The 21,845-nt window shown below is 38.8% G+C and overlaps 1 protein-coding gene across 5 annotated transcripts in view; it reads right to left on the bottom strand.

The window, feature by feature from the left end:
- The window catches only part of gria3b (glutamate receptor, ionotropic, AMPA 3b), a 226,308-nt gene that overhangs the window by 35,141 nt on the left and 169,322 nt on the right, over window positions 1-21,845 (bottom strand). For all 5 annotated transcript variants that reach the window (XR_009064807.1, XM_057850056.1, XM_057850055.1 and 2 more), the window contains exons 9-12: window positions 12,097-12,201; window positions 7,158-7,364; window positions 3,655-4,028; window positions 1,714-1,912 (exon numbers count right to left, since the gene is read on the bottom strand). Coding sequence is in view for 4 of the 5 variants with exons in the window: in XM_057850056.1 (XP_057706039.1) it covers window positions 1,714-1,912; window positions 3,655-4,028; window positions 7,158-7,364; window positions 12,097-12,201 (885 nt within the window). In the remaining variant the exon portion in view is untranslated. The remainder of the gene's footprint in view (window positions 1-1,713; window positions 1,913-3,654; window positions 4,029-7,157; window positions 7,365-12,096; window positions 12,202-21,845) is intronic.

Raw genomic sequence — 21,845 nt, forward strand, 5'->3', positions numbered from 1 at the left:
AAAATATTAAATGTGATGGTTCACTTACTTATCTTCCCCCCTCTGTCATTGTTTGCATACAATCCTCATTAAAATATGAAAACTTATAAAGATTCAGGTGTTTTTAGTTAAAGTAGACACTGTTACCACTGTACCATCCGGAAAAACATATGAAAGTGACAAAAAAAAACAACAACAACAATATATATATATACAACAAAAAACTTTTTCTGCAAACAGTAACATAACAAACAACCAATGCAACCCAGTTGAAGAATTTGATCATTTAAACTACCATTAATTGGGAAATAATTAGTTGGTACAGATTTTAAACTCTTAAAACAATTAAAATTGAATTAAAAATTAAATTAAATTCATATGCCTTTGGATTATAAACAAAGGTTCCCTATATCTTTTTGGTTCTTTATTTTATATCCCTGTGTGCGTTTTCAACTTGCCAGAAGGTATTTGAGCATAAGACAGGTGAATGTATCCAAAATTCTCATGTGGAATGTCATCGACTTGGCATCATACGATTAGTTTGAGACACTAAAATTTCCAGCTGGCTGGTGCTGTATGGATCTCATTGATGCGGATTCCTCTTCTCTCTCACTTTCTCTCTCTCTCTTTTTTTGTCACGTCAAGCCTCTACAGCTTTAATTAAAAGTCACTCAGAATAGCAGTTCACACATGTCATTTTCTGTTTGAACATACTGTAGTAACCCAGTGCACAGAAGCTGTGAGAACTGCCACTCGGCGACCGCTTCTCAGATATTACAAGAGCCTGCAGTTTCTCCATTGTCAGTTTGGGAACCTAATCTATAATTGGCATCCGTCATCTTTTGAAAAAAAAAAAAAAACCCTGATATAAGTAGGTACAACATCTCAGATGAAAGGAACAGTCATTGGCGAGTTGCCACATTCACGTTTTGTCAAGCGTGTCTTTCTAAGAAACAGCCTTTTCCCAAACGTCCTTTTAGTGTTTTTATACAAAAGTAAGATGTCTTTTATGTGAGGAAAATGAATATTTTCTTTTGAGCGAGCAGAAGGCTGTTTCGTTATTACCATGTCCTTTCGTAGCTTCTTATTCAAAATATTTCAGAAGAGATGTTGCTGTCAACAGCAAAAACATGCAGTGAATGAATGTCATTTACAGAAAGAAGTGGAGTTGGAGCCATTGGCAAGTGATCAACGTGTCTTGTCTTAGAGGCTATTGCGAATCTAGATTTGTGTTAATTTACAACTTCATTGCCCTTCTGGCCTGTTTAGCCAATGGACATATTTTCTATCCCATTTGACGGGTTCTTCAGACAGCTCAGTTTGACCTACAGAACGCTTCTTCATTATGTCCAATTTGCCAGCCATGGCCAGCTAACTAATTATATTTCATGAGCTGACCCCTCTGAGTTTGAGTCTGATGTTGGCGCTTGATTAGCCTCCTGCTTTTATCACCTCACAGTTTTCCATGTTGTTATCACCCTTTCTGCTGACAGCCCCGGTAACTCAAGGTTGCACACTGCAGTACTGCCGCATAAATTTCACATTCATGTCAAAAGAGTTCGAGAACTGCTTCTCTGCCAACACAGCTCTTGTACAGGTCAAGATTTCTGCACTTAAATTAGCTGCAAAGGGACTTCATCAATGGCATTTTTCATTGAAGTGTTTTTATGATTGAACAAGCTTGGCGGGTAAAATAATGATATGCTTTGTGTGAAGTACAGAAGAACTACTCACCCTGAAAAACTCTTTAGTGGAGCCTGAGTCCAGAGTACCATATGCTATCTCTGTCTGCTTTGCCAGATCTTCAGCGCTCTCTATAGGGGAGACCATCCTCTCCACTGTTAAGAAGGCAGCCAGGTTGGCTGTGTAGGATGAGATGATGATGAGGGTGAAGAACCACCACACACCGCCGACTATACGGCCTGAGAGAGACCTAAAACAAAATTGTCCATTATATTGGAAACAGAATCAAATCATTTAGCAACACACGATAAATATCAAGATTCCTGGCCTCTTTTAAAATTCTATCATTACAGTCGACAACTATACAGTGGGGCAAATAAGCATTTAGTCAACCACCAATTGTGCAAGTTCTCCTGCTTGAAAAGATTAGAGAGTCCTGTAATTGTCAACACGGGTAAACCTCAACCATGAGAGACAGAATGTTGAAAAAAACAACAACTAGAAAATCACATTGTTCGATTTTTAAAGAATTAATTTCCAAATTAGAGTGGAAAATAAGTATTTGGTCGCCTACAAACAAGCAAGATTTCTGGCTGTTAAAGAGGTATAACTTCTTCTAACGAGGTCTAACGAGGCTCCATTCGTTACCTGTATTAATGGCACCTGTTTTAACTCATTATCGGTATAAAAGACACCTGCCCACAAACTCACTCAGTCACACTCCAAACTCAACTATGGCCAAGACCAAAGAGATGTCGAAGGACACCAGAGACAAAATTGTAGACCTGCACCAGGCTGGGAAGACTGAATCTGCAATAGGTAAAACACTTGGTGTAAAAAAAATCAACTGTGGGAGCAATTATTAGAAAATGGAAGACATACAAGACGACTAATAATCTCCCTCGATCTGGGGCTCCATCCAAGATCTCACCCCGTGGCGTCAAACTGATAACAAGAACAATGAGCAAAAATCAAAGAATCACACAGGGCGACCTAGTGAATGACCTACAGAGAGCTGGGACCACAGTAACAAAGGCTACTATCAGTAACACAATGCGCCGTCAGGGACTCAAATCCTCCACTGCCAGACGTGTCCCCCTGCTGAAGAAAGTACACATCCAGGCCCGTCTGCGGTTCGCTAGAGAGCATTTGGATGATCCAGAAGAGGACTGGGAGAATGTGTTATGGTCAGATGAAACCAAAATACAACTTTTTGGTAGAAACACAGGTTCTCGTGTTTGGAGGAGAAAGAATACTGAATTGCATCCGAAGAACACCATACCCACTTTGAAGCATGGGGGTGGAAACATCATGCTTTGGGGCTGTTTTTCTGCAAAGGGACCAGGACGACTGATCTGTGTAAAGGAAAGAATGAATGGGGCCATGTATTGAGAGATTTTGAGTGAAAATCTCCTTCCATCAGCAGGGGCATTGAAGATGAGACGTGGCTGTGTCTTTCAGCATGACAATGATCCCAAACACACAGCCAGGGCAACAAAGGAGTGGCTTCGTAAGAAGCATTACAAGGTCCTGGAGTGGCCTAGCCAGTCTCCAGATCTCAACCCCATAGAAAATCTGTGGAGGGAGTTGAAAGTCCGTGCTGCCCAACGACAGCCCCAAAACATCACTGCTCTAGAGGAGATCTGCATGGAGGAATGGGCCAAAATACCAGCAACAGTGTGTGAAAAGCTTGTGAAGAGTTACAGAAAACATTTGGCCTCCGTTATTGCCAACAAAGGGTACAAAGTATTGAGATGAACTTTTGATATTGACCAAATACTTATTTTCCACCATGATTTGCAAATAAATTCTTTAAAAATCAAACAATGTGATTTTCTGTTTTTTTCCCCTACATTCTGTTTCTCATGCTTGAGGTTTACCCATGTTGAAAATTAGAGGCCTCTCTAATATTTTCAAGTGGGAGAACTTGCACAATTAGTGGTTGACTAAATACTTATTTGCCCCACTGTGTATTTTTCATCATTGACACACCTTGGTGAGATGTCACAGCCCTGCTGCATGAATGCGCCCAGTGAGAACCACAGAGAATTGAAGATCCCAAAGTCATTGGGAGGATCAGGGGGTGTCTGAGGGTCTTTCGTCTCATCCTGTTCCTCAAGGTTCCATTCATAAGGACTGAACCGACTGACCAGGAACAAAACCACGCTCACCCCAATATAGGCAAATACTATACACATCCAGATCTCATAGGCCAGTGGGTCCAGGAAGGAGAAAACACCAGGCTTGGACTTTTGAGGCTTCTTTATCATAATGGAGATGCCCAAACTCATAAATGGCTTGGAAAAGTCTATCACTTCCTCTCGAACCAAAGTAATGGTGAGAGGTGCAACAGCTATATCTGCTCTCTGGAAACATGAACATTAACAGCAGTCATTAGTGAATATATTTAGTCAATTATCAAACAAAAAACAGAAGGAAATACATCTATCTCTAAGGCAGGATGAAAAACACGAAGAAAAACAATACTTTTCTACAGCTTATTAGAGTTTTTCCTCAATTGCTTTGGTACGTTTCGCAGATCAGAATTTAAATTCTCAAAACTACTTGTTCAAACCTCACAACATCGTATCACCAGTGCACATCAAATAAGTAGTTTCTCATTTCTTTGAGCAAGTTGCAGATGTTTTTGTGCATCCATGCAAATGATTTTGTACAGTGGCGTACCACAAGCAACACATCACTTCCACAGTAAAAGTGTAAACTGAATCTTGCCCAGTCTCTTTCAATCAATCTGCCCCACACAAAGGTGTAACTTGCAATTTTCATCAAAATTTATGTACACCATCTTCAGCATCAGAGCCTTCCATGAGTGTAACTGTTCCATTGAGAGCATGATTAATCAATTTAACTGTCTCGTCTGTACACAATGAAACAACGACTTGTCATTCTGACAGCACTGACATGTTCATTGACACAGAAATTTAATTTTGATCGATCGACAAAGTATTTTTGCACACAAAACTGGCTTTTTCAGGTAATCCATGTTGTTTTGCTACTTGTGTGACATGTTGTGAGGGTTGAACAATTACCGTATTGGCCCGAATATAAGACGGTGTTTTTTGCACTGAAATAACACTGAAAAAGAGGGGGTCGTCTTATATTCGCGGTATAGACATTATACCCATTCACAACGTTAGATGGCGCCAGATATCATTGAAGCGATGTTCTGTCATGACAGATCTCAGCTACTCTTCCCCATTCACAACGCTAGATGGCGCCAGATATCATTAAAGCGATGTTCTGTCATGACAGATCTCAGCTACTCTTTTTAGTTCAACCAGTTTGCATTATTTTATTGCAATGTTTTTGCTTATTCAGATTTGTTTCAAGACTACAGTTACAGTTAGACTTCACTTTGATGGTTAATGCAGTTATTGTAATTTTGTTGTTTTACCACAATAGATTCTGTAGTATTATAGTATTTACATGTTATAGTATTAATTCTGAAGTATGTGGGATTAACTCCTGAAATTGTTATTTATATGACTAATGTGACATGTTTTTATTTTAAAATGTTCACCGGAAGTACGTTCACTCAAACTTTTCACTCTGCAAAAAGAATTTTTCGTCATTTCTTGTGGTGTCACTAATAGATTTTTTAATTTTTTTTTTTTCGTTTGCAAATGCTGTTAACCAGCGATTTTTCATGTTTGAAGTGTCACCTTTTAACCGCAAGTTTGCGTTTTGGAAAAGACTGCCAATGTTTTATAGCAGGCTAAAGTAAGTTGTCTTTTTTCCCCCATTAGTCTCAGTGTAGCAATGCTAACGTTTACAGTGTTTAATATAGATGTGTTTCCTTATTTTGTATGTGTGAACTGTAATTCTACGGCTTGTTGTTGACCAATAAACATCTGGACACAACAACGGGAGTCTCATATGTCATCTGCACGCACGCACAAATGTATGCACGCACGCGGTGATAAAAGCAGCCGTAAAAATTACCACCCTCATTTTTATTTACCTTGCGATAAATGGACTCATTGCATATCACTTCAATAAAACATGTCGTTAGTTAGTTAGATGGACTTACGACCCACCCCCTAAAAATTTTCTCTTCGGATCTACACACTTCACGTAGGTCAGCCTTTTTGACTTCAAAACGGCGAATTTCGCCGAAAGGTGAGAGATTTTCATGCCTGCGCTAGCATTTCAAAATATTGGCAAGCTTGCGCTGGGATAATATTGTCCTTTTTTGCTGTGCCAAGTAATTTTGCAAATGTCACTTAGCAAAGTTGTGTGGTCTAACCTAGCAAGGCAATTAAGGCAATTCACTACCCATAAATACATAACTCCTACCAAATGATATTCATATTCTGTTGAGTCTTAGTATTGTGCAGTAATGCCGTTTGGAAATAGATAAAAACGTTAGCTTGTGGCAAACTGAAAATGTTTACAAGGTCAACTGCGAAGGAGCACAAATAGACCTAATAAATACCATTGTTTTCTTTCCCTTGTCAACACACATTTGTGAAGGGCTATAACCATTTAATCCTTGTGCAGGCGTAAGCAGCACTCAATCAATGACCGAGGAAACAAAGCAATAGCACCCTCAGGCCTAACCTTTAAAAGACAACGGAAATCTAATTAATTTAATGATCAAAAGGTCAAAATGTACACAACTATTAGTCTCGGCCCACCTGCTGTAAAATTATGAGCTGGTAAAGACGGTGTCATGAAATATCTGTTTTTCTCTACCTGTAGCTAGTGCATTGGGTTTTCCAATTTGAGAAAGAATTTGGTGAGCAACAAACATGAGACATATAATTTAGCAGACTGAATGTTGGGCAATTGGAACAGATTTCAAAACCAAAACCCTAATTCGTTCTGCGTTTGGCTCTAATTCAACTTTTACTCTGGCTCAGTTCAGGGTTCTGTTGATGTTGCAAGAGCCTGAGTTTTGTCAGACTTGAAACATAGCGTGACCCTTCGCTAATGTGCGAGTCTCAACCTTTATAGAGTACAACACATATGGATCTGGTTGTCTCTAACCGCGAGCCACCATTTAACTGTTGATTTTGTCAGCTGCGAATTTACAGTGTGGCATATTCATCATACACATCAAACATGGAACACAATTACACAATCACTTCAAAGGCGCACAATCCGTCTTTCATTGACGTGATTACAGAGTGTTTGCCATATGGACTCATTGTTTTCAAGTACTTACCTCGCTTTCGCTTGCATGAAAGGTAGATTTGTAGGCTAAGCAAGACTGAATAATTGCAGAGAACAGCACTGAGAAATTATTTCATTTTCTCCATCTCAAGATGATCACCAACCCTCCCGTGTTTGAGCTTGCGTTGTTCAATTTTTCTCAAGGCTGAGCACCGCGGACAGCATTAAGACTTTGTGGTTGGCAATAGCCAATGAGTTGTTGGTGATAATTTTAAGACAGAAAAATGAGATCTCCTCTCATGTTGAAGTTCCTTGCAAACTGTCATGTAATCAGTGAAAATGAGGCTCCCAGTACTCACCCCATAGACCAGTTCACCCACCATCCCGTTCCATGCCTTGGTCTCGGGGTCTCGGGCTCCATACTTCCCATCCATTACTATAGACAGTTTGTACTTAATTCCAACATGTTTGGCAATCTCAGACGCTAAATCGACGCAGTAGCCTTCATATCTGTCATTCCCCTCCAGATGCATATAATTTTTCTTGTACATCACATAAGGAGCTTCCTGTTGATTCAAACACACACTGGTTTACTCACCGCTTGGCACACAAAGTATTCAGTTATTTACACAGCATTATACAAGCATGCAGTCATTTGAGTCTGTGCACTCTCACTCACAGATTTAGCATACAATACTACATACTATACTAGTTGCTATCAAATTTCATGCAGTCATGCAGAAAGAAATGATGCATTCTTAATGCACATATATGCTCTGATAACAGCAGGGCGATAGCGTGGACACGCTGCTGTTATCATGACGTGGAAGCCAGCAGACACCAAGACCAATGCACCCAACCCAATTTGAGCTCAAGGGTGCAACTCTTATTCTTAAAGAGGGGTTAAAGGAAGGGAGGATATCAACACTGTTTCCACCAACTGGTACTGTTTTATTGGGCCATTGCAAAGGTCCAACATATCTGACCCAAGCCTTTCTGTAATGTTATGTTGGAGCACTGGCATGCTTGTATAGAATTAATATACTGTTGTTTATTGATTCGTTAACCAATAGTTCACCACCTTCTTCTACTTGAAGAAGGATTAAAAGTCACGTGTCCTGTTTGGTCTACGCTGTACTGAGTTACTATGATTTTCTTAAAGGGAACCTCGGACTTAAAGACTTGTAGGCTCTAATAAGCCACAATTGTTCTGTTTTACTAAAATATGTGATTAGAAACACTTAAAACATTGCAACTGATTTAAAACTTTAATATTTAGTACATGTTTTGACCTATGCAGGGCGCAATGTTTTATGCGTGCAATGGACGCTCGGGGTGATGACATAGTTTGTCACAGTCTTTAGACCAGGGGTGTCCAAACTTTTTGCAATGGGGGCCAGATTTGGTGTGGTAAAAATGTGGGGGGCCGACCTTGGCTGACGTCCTTTACGTAGAACAGTATATTTAAGCAAATTTTAGCAAGCTATTCCGTGTGTCACATTTGCTTTATTATTATTTTTTATTAATAATTCAACAATCCCCCAACAAGCCTTTGTGGCGTTCTCTTTCAACTCCCAGGCTCTTGTGAAATATAACTGCTGCGAATTTAACTGGCTTCAAGTTGCCTCAATGTCTCGCTATGTATCTTCCCTGTAATCTTGTCGAACATGTTAGCGTGTGTTTTTTGGTAACATCGCCTCACATTGAACTCTTTAAAAACAGCGACTGTCTCTTTGCAAATGAGGCCGACACAGTTGTTGCATATTTTAGTGATGAAATAGTCCAATTTTCACCTAGCGTCGGCCGTCGGCAACTTTCTTTTTTTTGTTGATTGTTGCCATTTCAGAAAATTGGGAGTAAAGTGTCACACGGGTTAATGTTGCTTAGAGTGCTGCTGCCTTTTAGTGGGTTAATGAGGAGCAGCATTTAGTGTGTAAGCTATGGGGTTAGCAGTACTGCTGACCAATTTATTAAGTCTGTGTGCGGGCCAGACATTCTTGATTTTATGACAGAGGCTGGGGGCCGGATGAGATTTGACCAAGGGCCGCATTTGGCCTCCGGGCCGGACTTTTGACATGTCTGCTTTAGACGAACACTCCCGGTGTTCTGCAATTCCTTCTACACGGTGAAACGTCCAACACATGCGCACATCAGTTAAAAGCGGCGAGTACTAACTATTTGTGTTTATATTGAATCTTTTAGTACCTTTTCATTGCCTCAAAATACTTTTTGCATGTGTTTCCCTCTCATACTTTTAAGCATTGTGTTTTCCTGTGTTAGCTTTAAAGCAGATTGTTGATCTGTTGACCTCATTAGTCAAGTAGCGTATTTAAGCCACCCTTATTTGATATTACTACGATTAAGTATTTTCTTAAGGCATGTTTAGTATGTTCTGTCAGTATGCATGTAAACGAAACAAGCTGAAAGTGCACGGTAGTACTTTGGGTGTCAAATTCGCCTCTTGTTGGACATTTGGCCGGTGTTGTATTTTTTGGCAGAACAGCGGTTTTGTCCTACTCTTGTCTCATTTTTCCTATTCATTTTGCTTTTGCTGCTTGTTTTGTGAAATATCGACAGTGCTGTCAGTGTTCCTCATGGGTTAAAATTGATAGGGCTGAACAGATGACATGTTTATGTCGCTAGAGTCATACTCTGGAAGCCCGGCAGCGTGACCCAGTGATGTCACTGCCCTGCGACGTCAACAACAATGGCGACCTACTAGTTAAACTACCGTATTGGCCTGAATATAAGACGGCTCTGATTATAAGACGACCCCCTCTTTTTCACGACTCAAGTTTGAAAAAAGACTTTTTGAACACAATTTTTATACAGAAAATAATTACAGTACATCTGAAACAAATGATTACAACAATATATTTGAGAGAAAAAACCATGTTATTTTGCCTCATTCAAATCTTAATATCTGCACATTTAAATATGTAAACAAAAGTGCAATCACATTCGCAAATGATTGGCTTCTGGTGTTTTAAATGCAAATAAACCAATCTATTGTTATAAAACAACAACATTGCAATAACTGCATTAACCATCAAAGTGAGGTTTAACTGTAACTGTAGTCTTGAAACAAATCTAAATAAGGAAAAACTTAGCAATAAAATAATGCAAACTGGTTAAACGAGAGTAGCTGAGATCTGTCATGACAGAACATTACTCCTTAAGTTCAGCATTCGCTTCAATGATATCTGGCGCCATCGAGCGTCGTGAATGGGTATAATGTCTAGATCCCGAATATAAGATGACTCCCACTTTTTCAGTCTTATTTCAATGCAAAAAACACCGTCTTATATTCGAGCCAATATGGTAATTTTGCAAATTGTATAAAAAACAAAAACATCAAGAGGAGTTTTAATATCAAATTAGTTTAACTCATAATAAACTTTACATATCTTTTAAGAACTACAAGTCTTTTTATCTGTGGATCCCTTTAATATACTATAACTAACAAATGACTGACTGTCTCATGGTTATGATCAGATGTTATGATGCTATCCCTGCTATAAATGCAGCACATGCTGGTTTCTGTACCAGCAAGATCCGTGCAAAAACTCAAAATCCCCCCCTAAAAACAGTGAAGTTTTGCTGGATTTGTGTGTTTTGGGACGGGCCTTGCGGGTTCAAATATCAGAATACAGTATGCTGGATTTCTTAGCAGGGATGCTATTAATATACGATACATGATGCAATTTACACCTTGTTCACACCTACCATATCTCAGTGGATGAAACGCAAGCATGATGTAACGCATAATGCCAAACAAACTAAACAGGATCACCTGGTGGAAAACTGGCTTTAGGCTGTGTTTACACAACATTAAAAAAAATCAGTGACTTTTTTTTGTTTGGGTACTTGCGTAATGCGTCAAATGATCCCATTATCCCACAACCTTTCAAAAATGACTGTAAACATGGTCAATGTACAGGTATGCCATGACATAGATGTCATTTTTTTCTAGAAACACATTATGATCGGTATTGTCCGTACTTTAGAACCACTTTTGTTACCATTTTTGTCGGTTAAACAAACAGCTGAACCTTCAGAACATTTTGCTTTTTCAGTTAAAGCCAATGTTGTGTAAATGGCCCATGACTTTAAGCAGCAGGGGAGTATAGAGGAGCATAAAGGGCTGGGGAGTCATTGAATGGGCAAAGTCAGCACAGTGGTTCGTGAGGATGGGAATGGGGATGGGTTTCACAAGTAAATGCTAGTGACAGGAGCGAGATCAGAGTGCCCAAATTTAATTTTAACATATTCAGGCTCATTGCACTAGTGCACACTTAAAGGCTGTTCCATTAAAAATAAAATAAAGATAGAAAATCAATATAAAAAAGGATATAAAAATAAAACAAAATAAGTGGTAGCTTTCCAGGAAAAAATAAGTAAAACCACTCCCTGTATGAAGGAATTAGAGCAGGAGCGTGCTAGGTTTTCATCTCCCCTTCAAAATGCTGGTGCAGCTTATCTTTTCTCTTCCCGAGCACATCATCATTAACAAACAATGGGAGAGCTCAGGAGAGCTGGCATCGTCATTACAGCCGCACGCAATTAGTGCAAGTGGGAAAGCAATGGTTTGTTTGTTCAGTGCTGAACACATCCCCTCACTTCACAATCCGTCAAGAATTTCCGCCACTTAACACATCTTATCTCCTCAATATATTTCTGAAGGTTTCTTCCTAATGACTGAATTGCCTGATTCCAATTTTTTGTCTAAATGTTTTGTATACAATCATATGCTAATTATCAAAAAAAAAAAAAAAAAAGAAGCAAATAATCCATCCCAAACTGGAAGTTCAACACAGAACAAATGGAAGGCGCAATCGAAGCAAAATAACAATAACAAGGAAATACTGTATACCACAACTTCCTATTATTTAGCTTTTTCCAAGTTGGAAAAAAACATTGCATTATCATCGTCAAGTCATTCCTCCGGCCAGTCGATCCCAAGTGTCATTGAACATTTACTTGATGAGGACAGACAGATTTACTTACGTATGTAACTGATGGAGTCAACCATTATTATTTACCATTATTGTGATGTCACTGCTACGACAGGCCACTGAAGTATGGAAAATCAAAATGCTTTGACACCCACACGGATACAGTTGAAACACTCCCCCACCACGGGTCGACTGTTTCAACATGTAGTGAGTGGATGGAAAGCAACACAAAAAAGATGTGGTTCTACCCGCCCAGGACAGAATGTATCACTCATTGGCAATCAACACCATGACCTTGAGTGGCAGAATACGTGAAACATTTCAAACAATTTGGAAAGTGTACCATAATAGTAGTGACCACAATCGTTCGGTTTTCCACTGAGGAGTCGTTGGTGACCTGTGGATCCATAATATTTACAAAGCGCGTGAACTCGTTCCAGTACCCGATCTGAAAAGAGAGAACATTGTTTAGCCATACGAAACTGACGATAAACTTTCCCATAATCCCAATCTGAAAATAAAAGTAGGTGAGAATATGTAATATAAATACAAACATAGATTGGAAAATTTTGTCATGGTTTGGGTTAGGTTCTGTTGAACTGGTGCCCTAATGCAGGGATCCCCAACCACCGGGCCGGGGACCGATACTTGTCCGTGGCGCATTTGTTACTAGGCCGCAGATAATTAATAAATAATTTGTTAACTCATTCACTCCCAGCCATTTTCACCGGAGCAAGGCCCTTCGCTCCTGGCCGGATTTTGACTGATTTTGCAAGGCCCACAGAAAATTCCGTTCTATTGCTATATAAACATGGAACCCACCAAAAGAAAGATTAGACTCTCTTTCGTCAGCAGAAAAAAAGCTAGTTCATATCATTTTCCATTCTTTAGAAATCAGCATTAGAAAATAGCTTAGTTTGAGCAATTTTCCTATTTCTGATGAAAAAACAGAAATTGAGCTTTTTGTAAAAGCATACATTTCAAACATAACTTTGACTTATACGCAGTGTTGTTAATAACTGCGTTATAATATAACAGCGTTACTAACGGCGTTATTTTTTTCAGTAATGAGTAATCTCAGTAATTACTTTTCTCATCTTGGTAACGCCGTTACCGTTACTGAGGCGGGAAAGGCGTGCATTACTATGCGTTACTTTTCTTTTCGGGTTGAATTAATTGTAAACACATATAAATGCTGTATGTTTGTTTGGATTTGTCATGCCTGAAGGGAAAATAAATAAATAAATAAATAAAATACTAAGTTGGTTGAATAAAAAAAGTCTGAGAGAGACAGACTCACGGAGACGAGAGAGCAGAACAGGAGTGGGGAAGACGCCGTTGCAAACGCGATGTTAGGTGGCTCCAATAATACCTGACTGTAGCCATAGCCTACAAACTACACCCACATGATACGGTAGATATCACATATTATAGAACTAGATGCAAATGACAGACACGGCTGCATTGGCAACATGTTTTAAGGACCACATGCGTTAGTAAACAGCCGCCATCTTAAAGCAGTAGGCCTCTCAGGAAGGCTCTGATGTAGAGATCCTTCCTAGCGAAGCTAATTAACTTATTTTTTTTAAATCTAAAATGCTCCTAAATTGGCAAAATCTTGACTTAAATCTATCTTTGAGTGATGAAACAGTTTTAAAACTTACACATGTTGAAAGTAGACAGACGGGAACTAATGCAATAACGGGAGCAATTTTAACAACTTTAACGGTTGATTCACAACTTTAAATGACTTCCACACATAGCAAAGGTTACTATCTAGTTATCGCAATACCCTTGTGTCTAGTTAAGTGGAGGGTAAAGAATTGGGCTAGGGCCAATTGTCCCCAAAACCCTTTAAACTTCACATTGTGTGACCTGTTTTTTTTGTTTTTTTTTTTTGAGAAAAAAAAAAAAAAACATGAAAATTATCACTAGTTACTTTGCCAAGTAACTAATTACTCTTACATTCAGGTAACTGAGTTACTAACGCAATTACTTTTTGGGAGAAGTAATTTGTAACTGTAATTAATTACTTTTTTAAAGTAAAATTAACAACACTGCTTATACACCGCTATTTTTTGCTTTTGTGACATCCCAAACATCTTAATGTTTTCGTTCTACAAAATAACATAAACAACAAGACAAATAGAGCATTTGATCGCAAAGTAACAATTCATTTACGCATAACTAAACTATTGAACTGTTGAAGTATTTGCGCACATAACAACGGGGAGGGCTCTCGGCTGCTCCCGGTTGAATGAGGTGGCTCCCAGTAATCGGATGAGTCCGGATCAAGATTGGTCCCACTTTTTTCATCATCTCCATCGTTGGTTTCAACCTCGGGCTCAGGAGTAACACACCGTGAGCTCCGCAAAACGCGTGTGGAACCTGACGCTGTTGTTGCCGTCACCGTCTGTCTCATCAAGATAGATTTTTTGAATCCTTCCTCGACGATGGTTTTGTTTTCTTTTCCTCCAGTGTCGTTTGCCTTTTTTTTCCCGATCGTTCGCCACATTTTTCTCAAATTCTCACGTCATCACAAGATCCGTCCAACTTCCGTTTCCTGACCATTTTTCTTCACTTCCTTTCTTGGTCAGAGATGAGTTCTTACAAAATGCGCTACTGCCCTCCAGTGGTCAGTTTTATTGCTTTAAAATGAGTTTTGAGCATTGTGCATTGCTGTTTAGGTGCAACAGAACCTAGAGATGCCTCTTGTCGAAAACAAAACAAACAAAAAAAAAACGTAAAAGATGTATAAATACGTTTTTGGGACACTGAAACAATTAAAAATAGAACATATTTATACGTTTACACGTATTTATAGGCACATTGAGGCTTTTTGTGAGGGGAAAATAGTTGGAACAGCATTTGGTTTTAGTCTGCGTCTATATCCAGCCGCTCCGGTGAGCTCTTTAATAAGTTGTCATCGACTAAAAGCCTCGAACGCGGTAGTAAAAAAATGGCGAGAACAAAGCTTTGGATCCTTGGGAAGTTATGCCAGTCTGCGGCATTTTCCCAAACCTTTCTCCTCTTCTTGTCAACATGAAATCTGTGGAGACTCACGTCACTCCCACTCTTTCCATTTGACCGGAAATTGCATTCAAAAGCAGCACATCGTGGCATTTTCCTTCGCGAGTTTAGGCAGCAATACGCAATTGTTGTACACGCTATACATTTGGAAACATACCATTTACATCATCACTCCAAGCCTGCAAAACATGGCGCCAACTATTGGTCAAAATATGTACTAAATATTATAAAATATTGCCATTGATTTAACATTTTATGTGTTTCTAACAACATATTTTAGTACAAGATAACAAATGTGGTTTATTAGAGCCTACATGTATTTAAGGTTGAGGATCACTTTAAAACAGTTTTGCACCATGCTACCCTGCCTTTCCTCCTCGTTTTTCCCTGCATTTGGGTCCACTCCCTGGTTCTTCGCCTGCCTGCTCGTCCATGATCCCTCACATATCTTTGAGCGATGGGACCCTAACCCAGACAAGAAGTAAAACCCCCGCAGCAGGATCTTCATTTGGCGTTAATAAATAACTCAAACCAAAATGTAGACACTACATTCCAATGGTCCTTGTCGTGTGCAATCGAATTGTGCTATATTAATAGCCAAGGTATAGGGCAGTAGCCTTTTAAACATATTAATAAATGTTTTTCTAACCTTGTGGTTGTGGATGTAAACAAGAAACCAGTGTGATCTTCATTGAAAAGTACAAAATTTAAAGTAAAATTAAAAATAGCCCACAAACATGACCATGCAAGTGATTTCAACTCATTTAATCAAGTTAACAATATTAACTTGATAAAATGAGTCAGGAATTTGTGATATGTCAACTGACAACTAGTTGAGTGACACCTCTTTTATACCTTGCGGGGGTCTGTATTAATTTCACCAGCACTAATTAACTTTGATGAGGATGGCAGGAAGCCTGCCACACAAAAAAACCCCTACAAATTTGCTGATTGCTTTCCAACATACGTCACTTCCTTTTAGAGGCGCACGAATTATCGGTCATCCCAATAAATCCTATAACAATATATGTTATCGGTCCTTTTAATAATATTTTTGGTGTCGGATTGGGATGTGTGCGTTTGTTTCCACTCCTGTTTTGCCAGTATGCAAAGTTTTATTACTGTTCTAGAGGCCGTATTTTTCCTTCACTTAGTTGCGTATAAACCTTTCTATGGCAATTACAGTGTTATGTTTTTGAGAGGCCTTTTGGTTATTGATAGGCTTGCTGTTCTATAATTGCCAGGCTAAGAAAGTTGTTTCATGGACCAAGACCACAAAAGTCTCTTCTCCCGTTGCACTAAATGTTTTATCTGCTGACAAAGCGCAATACCTGTTGGGTTTATGTTTTTTTTTAGATCAGTGCTCATTGTTCAGGGGAACACATCGCAACGATATTGACTGATTGATATTCATTAAAAAAGTATATATATTATCGGTTATCGTATCGGTATCGGCCTTGAGGAGGAGGAAGTTATCGATATCGGTATCTTTTTCAAAAATGGATATTGTACATCCCTACTTCCTTTCATTTTAAAGATGGAAGTCGATGCGAACGCTTTTGCGCAAATTCTGCAAATATGGCAGAGCAACGAAAGATAAAAAAAGTTTTGTCTGAGGAGGAAAAAAAGGGAGGTATATAAGGATACTCAAGAATAAACATTGGCTCGACTTTCACTCGCTGGCGTGACGACTCCCCCCCAACTGAAGAGGTTTAGCCACACGTTTGCTAACCGTCATATGCTATTGTTTAGCCACAACTGGATTCATTACCTTATTTCTATTCATCAATAAACAGGAGCTGTACAACAGAAATGTCGTTTAATTCATATGCAGGTGACTGGGAGATCATGACTTCATGATACTGCGCGGGTGTGCGCTTGTCCTCATGGGAAACGCAGTCTTCCTTAAAGCAAAACCCTACGGCTTTTGTCCGCCAGCGCCACTAAAATCGACCAAAACTGAAGTTACCAAATGTTGCTTAAAGAATTTGATATGTCCACTTAATCTCTTTAGTTAGCATGACTAATAGGATGTTATGTTTTTCAAAGAGTATTGTTTGCTTTTGAATGTGTTAGGTTCTAAAAGGACTTTCATCTTGTTTATATTTTTTAGAAAATGCTTATTTTCTGTACAATTAATGGTAATAGTATTTGTGCTTTCATTTCTGTTCAGATGAAAACTAAACCCCAACAATGTTTGTAATCTTGTAATATATTAAATAACTCATTACGTAAACATTTGCAATATGAAACAACAACAAATGTGTTTCCATATAATGAAAACGTATAATCATGAACTTTGCATGATCCTTGGAGGACTTTATAAAAAATGCAAATGGATGCCCCCCCCCCCCCCCCCCCCCCCCCAAGAAATAACAGTGCCCACTCCCGTTTTAGGACATAATGACCATAATGCCGAGCTCTTAGAAATGATGCATTTCCCCAGAAGATTGCAGCATACAATACACGATAATAGAAACAAATGAGAAGAATGTTTAAAGTTTCAGTGGTGCAGTAATGTGGATAAACACCAATTTATTTTAAGACTAATTATCGCATACATGAGAATATGTGATCAATTTTTAAATCCTTCCACTTAAAAAAATAAATAAATAAATGAATAAAATTTATTTTATATATATCCAGTGTGCCATTTTAATTGGTTTTCTGCACTAGATGAGAATATGGCACACAACTTATATCCCTCCCACCTTTAGCCTCCCAGGTTTTCCAGTAAATAATTGATATTCGGGCCTGTGAACTGCATACATGCTTAATAATTTAGCATATAATTCCAGTGGCTCTACGGTTTCTTGCCGTGGTAGTTCCTCGGCATTCTGCTGTACAGATGCTTAACTCACACCAATGTCAAGTGTTTGTTTGCCCATCTGAAATAATGGCTGCTCTGGCGCACGATGAAACGCCTTGCATATGTTGCTGCCAGTTTTCTAACTGTTGCTGGCTCCGATTTTCCCATTCACATCTGGCCTCCATTTTTTTCTGCTGTCAGATCTTTAAATATTTGGGCCAGGCAGGTGTTAAAAATGAGGGAAAATGTTCACACACTGAGTGGAGGGGCTAGAATTCAACAAAGGTTTGATGACTATGTTGAGAATGCATTGCGTTTCCACAATTGGAAAAACCTCAAGGTTTTTCCCGTTAGGTCTGCATGCTTATGGGATGAGAGTCGTATCATAGAGTGCCGCTCCAGAGGCAAAGTCCTGATTTCACCCTGAGTAGCTGGGACACATATCAGCCCCATACATCACTCGTGACAGTCACAGCTTGCAGGCCTCCTCCTCTCACTGCCGCTGGGCAGACTCGGCCTCCCGCTCCTGACATACTGCTGCCCAGCTTGTCTTCTATCCCCTCGTTGCCTCACACTCACCCTATGACCCCCTCCTCACCCCTTCAACCCCCCCGCCCCCACCAGATCTCCGCTTTTGGCTGTGTTTTTGGCTGTAAGGGTAGCGTGATGCTAATTGAAGTGTGAGCTTTATCGGCCTCATGGCCCAGCGGTGTTTTCATGTGTCATATTGGACCCGATCACACTCATGAGAAAATTACAGCTGTCTCTTGGAACTGGGTGAGGTTATGAAATAAAGCCAGAGGTCATTATGTGTTATAATTTAAATGCACCACTGAGAATTAGCATTTTAAAGATGAGCTAAAGAAATTCTCAGATCTCTTACAGTAACTGGTTATTTGAATGCTAATTATTGCCAGGAGGTTCAGAAATCATACCTGCACAAACCCACGTACAGTAAATCCGACAGTAAATCCTCAAGATGGCATTTACATTATTAACATTCTTTCTGTGAGAGGGATCCACAGATAGAAAGACTTGTGACTTTGTATATTGTGACTAAATATTGCCATCTGGTGTATTTGTTGAGCTTTCGGTAAATGATACAGTGGCCATCCCAAATGCATGATGGGAAACGGAGCCATGACTGTGCGTAGTGCTACCAATTGATATATCTTCTCTGCGTTGGGAAATAACATAAGGTGTTAAGACAAAGATCAATTGCCACCTTGCTTCCCCACATTGCTTCCCATGATATATCTAATCATAGGGAGAGGGATTGCAAGGCTTTAGCCAATTAAAAAAAGGCTCCAATGTCTGCCAAAATTCACTCTACTCATTTTGCGCTGCCTTTTATCTCTCTATATAGGTAAAACGGAGTCATTACAGATTGAGCGCGACAATGAGTGAGAGGGTCGTGCAGCGCATGCATGAATTGCGTTAAATATTTTAACGTGACACATTTTTTTAAAAATTAATTGCCGCCGTTATCGGGATAAATTTGATAACCCTACCTTAAGCCTAAACTAAAGACTCTGAATGAGTGTAACATATTATGTCTGTAACGTTAAATACAATTAGAAAACGATTTAATTAAAATATATATAGATATAAGATATATATAGATATATAAAGGCATGGCCGATATTTTTTTGCCGATTCCGATACTTTGAAAATGACATGATCGGACCCGATCGATCAGCGACATCTCTACTTTTAGCAGTCTGATAACAGGCTAATCCAAGGTGATATGTGTGTCTTCTGATACATTCCATATCTTAGTATTGCTACGACCAAAAATCGGTAGAAAACTGAAACGTTGCTGTCCTTATGAAACTAAGGCTAGGTTCATACTGCAGGTCTTAATGCACAATTCCGATTTTTTTGTATACGGCGGAAAACACTGACATGACTGAAAAATCAGTTTCTGCTCTTGCACTCCTCTTTAAAAGAAACTGCTGTATATAAAGCCTAAAGAACTGTTGTGTTTGATAGAACAATATGTCTATATGCTGCTATTGCAGATTCATGGCGGATTAAGTCCCCGAACTATTTTCAATTTGTCCGTTTTACCCTGGAAACCCCTGTTTACAGACATCACGCAACCACTTTTGTTTCAACCCAGCCATAAAATGAAGGTAATTAATTATATCTATCATTCAAAAGGTCTGTCATTTTTCGCTTAGAATCATTAATTGATGTCTAATATTTAGTTTTTAAAAAAAGGACTTTAAAAAATTATTCACTCGCATATTTTAAACTTTTAAACTAATGACGTCACAATGAAAAAAATGGCGTCTGTAAAAAAGTCATGGCTATTTACAGCATAACTATCGATTAATTGTATTTTTTTGTTTCTGTCACATTTTCTATGATATGTTAGATGATTAATAATCAATCTAAACAAAGAAAAATTGAAAAAAAAAATGTTTAAAAGGGTAAATATATGAAAAAGAACATCTCGACCACTCCTTGATGTCTGCGATTTCTGCATCGCGACCATTGTTATATTACCATGTTTCACCCATAAAATCCTCCCAAAATCCAGCTGTGGCCATTCACAGCTGTGGCTTGACACTCAGTGATACATGCAACATGGAGTTTTTGAAACAAAGTAAGTAGCCGATAATATCTCGTTAAAGTCATGGCGTCTGTAATTTTGCTCTCGCGTGTTCTCACCTCCAGATAGGGTTTTGCTGTTTAAAAAACTTTTTTTTTTTTTTCTAAAAAAATGCCCTCCTGTTCAAAAATTTTCTTCCCTCAGAAAATTGAGATTCCAAGCTTTCTGATGATGTATCAAACATGCATATGGGACAATTTTGAAATTTGGCCAAATTTGGGGTCTCAGAGCGGAACAAGTCACCTGAGTGTTTTCCGCCATATATATTTTTTTGGGCGTGCCCTTTCAGATTGCCTTTGTTCATTGAGCCCTTTCAAGTATTACCGTAATTTTCTGACTATGAGCCGCTACTTTTTTCTTATAGTCCAGTGCAGCTTATTTGTTGATTTATTTGGGTTAGTAGGTAACACTTCATTTGACAGCGGCGTTATAAGACCGTCATAAAACATGACACTGTCATGGGCATTACTGAATTATGTCACTAACTCCATTTATGTCCAGCTCGGATCTTTAACATCCATTCAAAAGTGAAATAATTTGCCGGGATGACACTAAATGACATCTGTTATAAGCATTTATTAATGCTCATGAACGTGTTATGTCATAAATATAATTGTCTAATGACAGTCTTATTGCGCCACTGTCAAATAAAGTTTTACCAAATACCATAACTAGTAATTCATGAAACAACTGGAGCAGTAACTGAAGAAATCATTAGCAAAAATAATTAATTTTGATTGTTATTGACATCCGTAGCGCTGCAATGCATTTGACAGCGGCGTTATAAGACCGTCATAATTATGACATGATACTATCACGGGCATTACTGAATGCTTATGACAGATGTCATTAAGTCTCATCCGGCAATTATGTTATTAACTCCATTTATGTTCAGCTCGGATCTTTTACATCCATTCAAAAGTGAGATAATTTGCCGGATAACACTAAAAAACATCTGTTATCAGCATACATTAATGCATAATTATTATTGTCTAATGACAGTCTTATGGTGCCACTGTCAAATAAAGTGTTACCAAATACCATGACTAGCAATTAATGAAACAACTGGAAGAGTAAGTGAAGAAATAATTAGCACAGAACATGAATTTTGATTGTTATTTACATCTGTAGCACTGCAATGCACGCTAGGAGGCATGTTGGACAACAACAGTGTTGACAGTAGGTGGCAGCAGAGGTTGACTGTCTCCCACAAGGGAGCAGTGATGGCCAAATGAAATGTTAGTTCATTTGGTCTTATTACAGTTGTATGATGCCGCTGTCAAATAAAGTGTTGCCGGTTAATATCTTTTTGTGTGAATATACCATAATACAGTGAGGACAGCTGCGGCTTAAGGTCCAGTCCGGCTTATCTATGAACAAATGTCGTTTTCGTGTCAAATTTGGTCGGTTGCGGCTTTTATTCAGGTGCGCCTTATAGTGTGAAAGTTACAGTACGCATGCGCACTAATTCGCAGTCCGACAAGCACTGAGCAAACTGATCTTCATGCACAGAAGCATAAAAAAATGACTACACATGCTGGCTGTACGCTATTCCAGGGTGCTCATATTTGGTTTTCCAAAAACAGGACACAAATAACATATTAACAATCCCTGTTTAGTTCTATATTCAGTTTAT

Source organism: Corythoichthys intestinalis, chromosome 11 (assembly GCF_030265065.1).
Source record: "Corythoichthys intestinalis isolate RoL2023-P3 chromosome 11, ASM3026506v1, whole genome shotgun sequence".
NCBI classification, from domain to species: Eukaryota; Metazoa; Chordata; class Actinopteri; order Syngnathiformes; family Syngnathidae; genus Corythoichthys; species Corythoichthys intestinalis.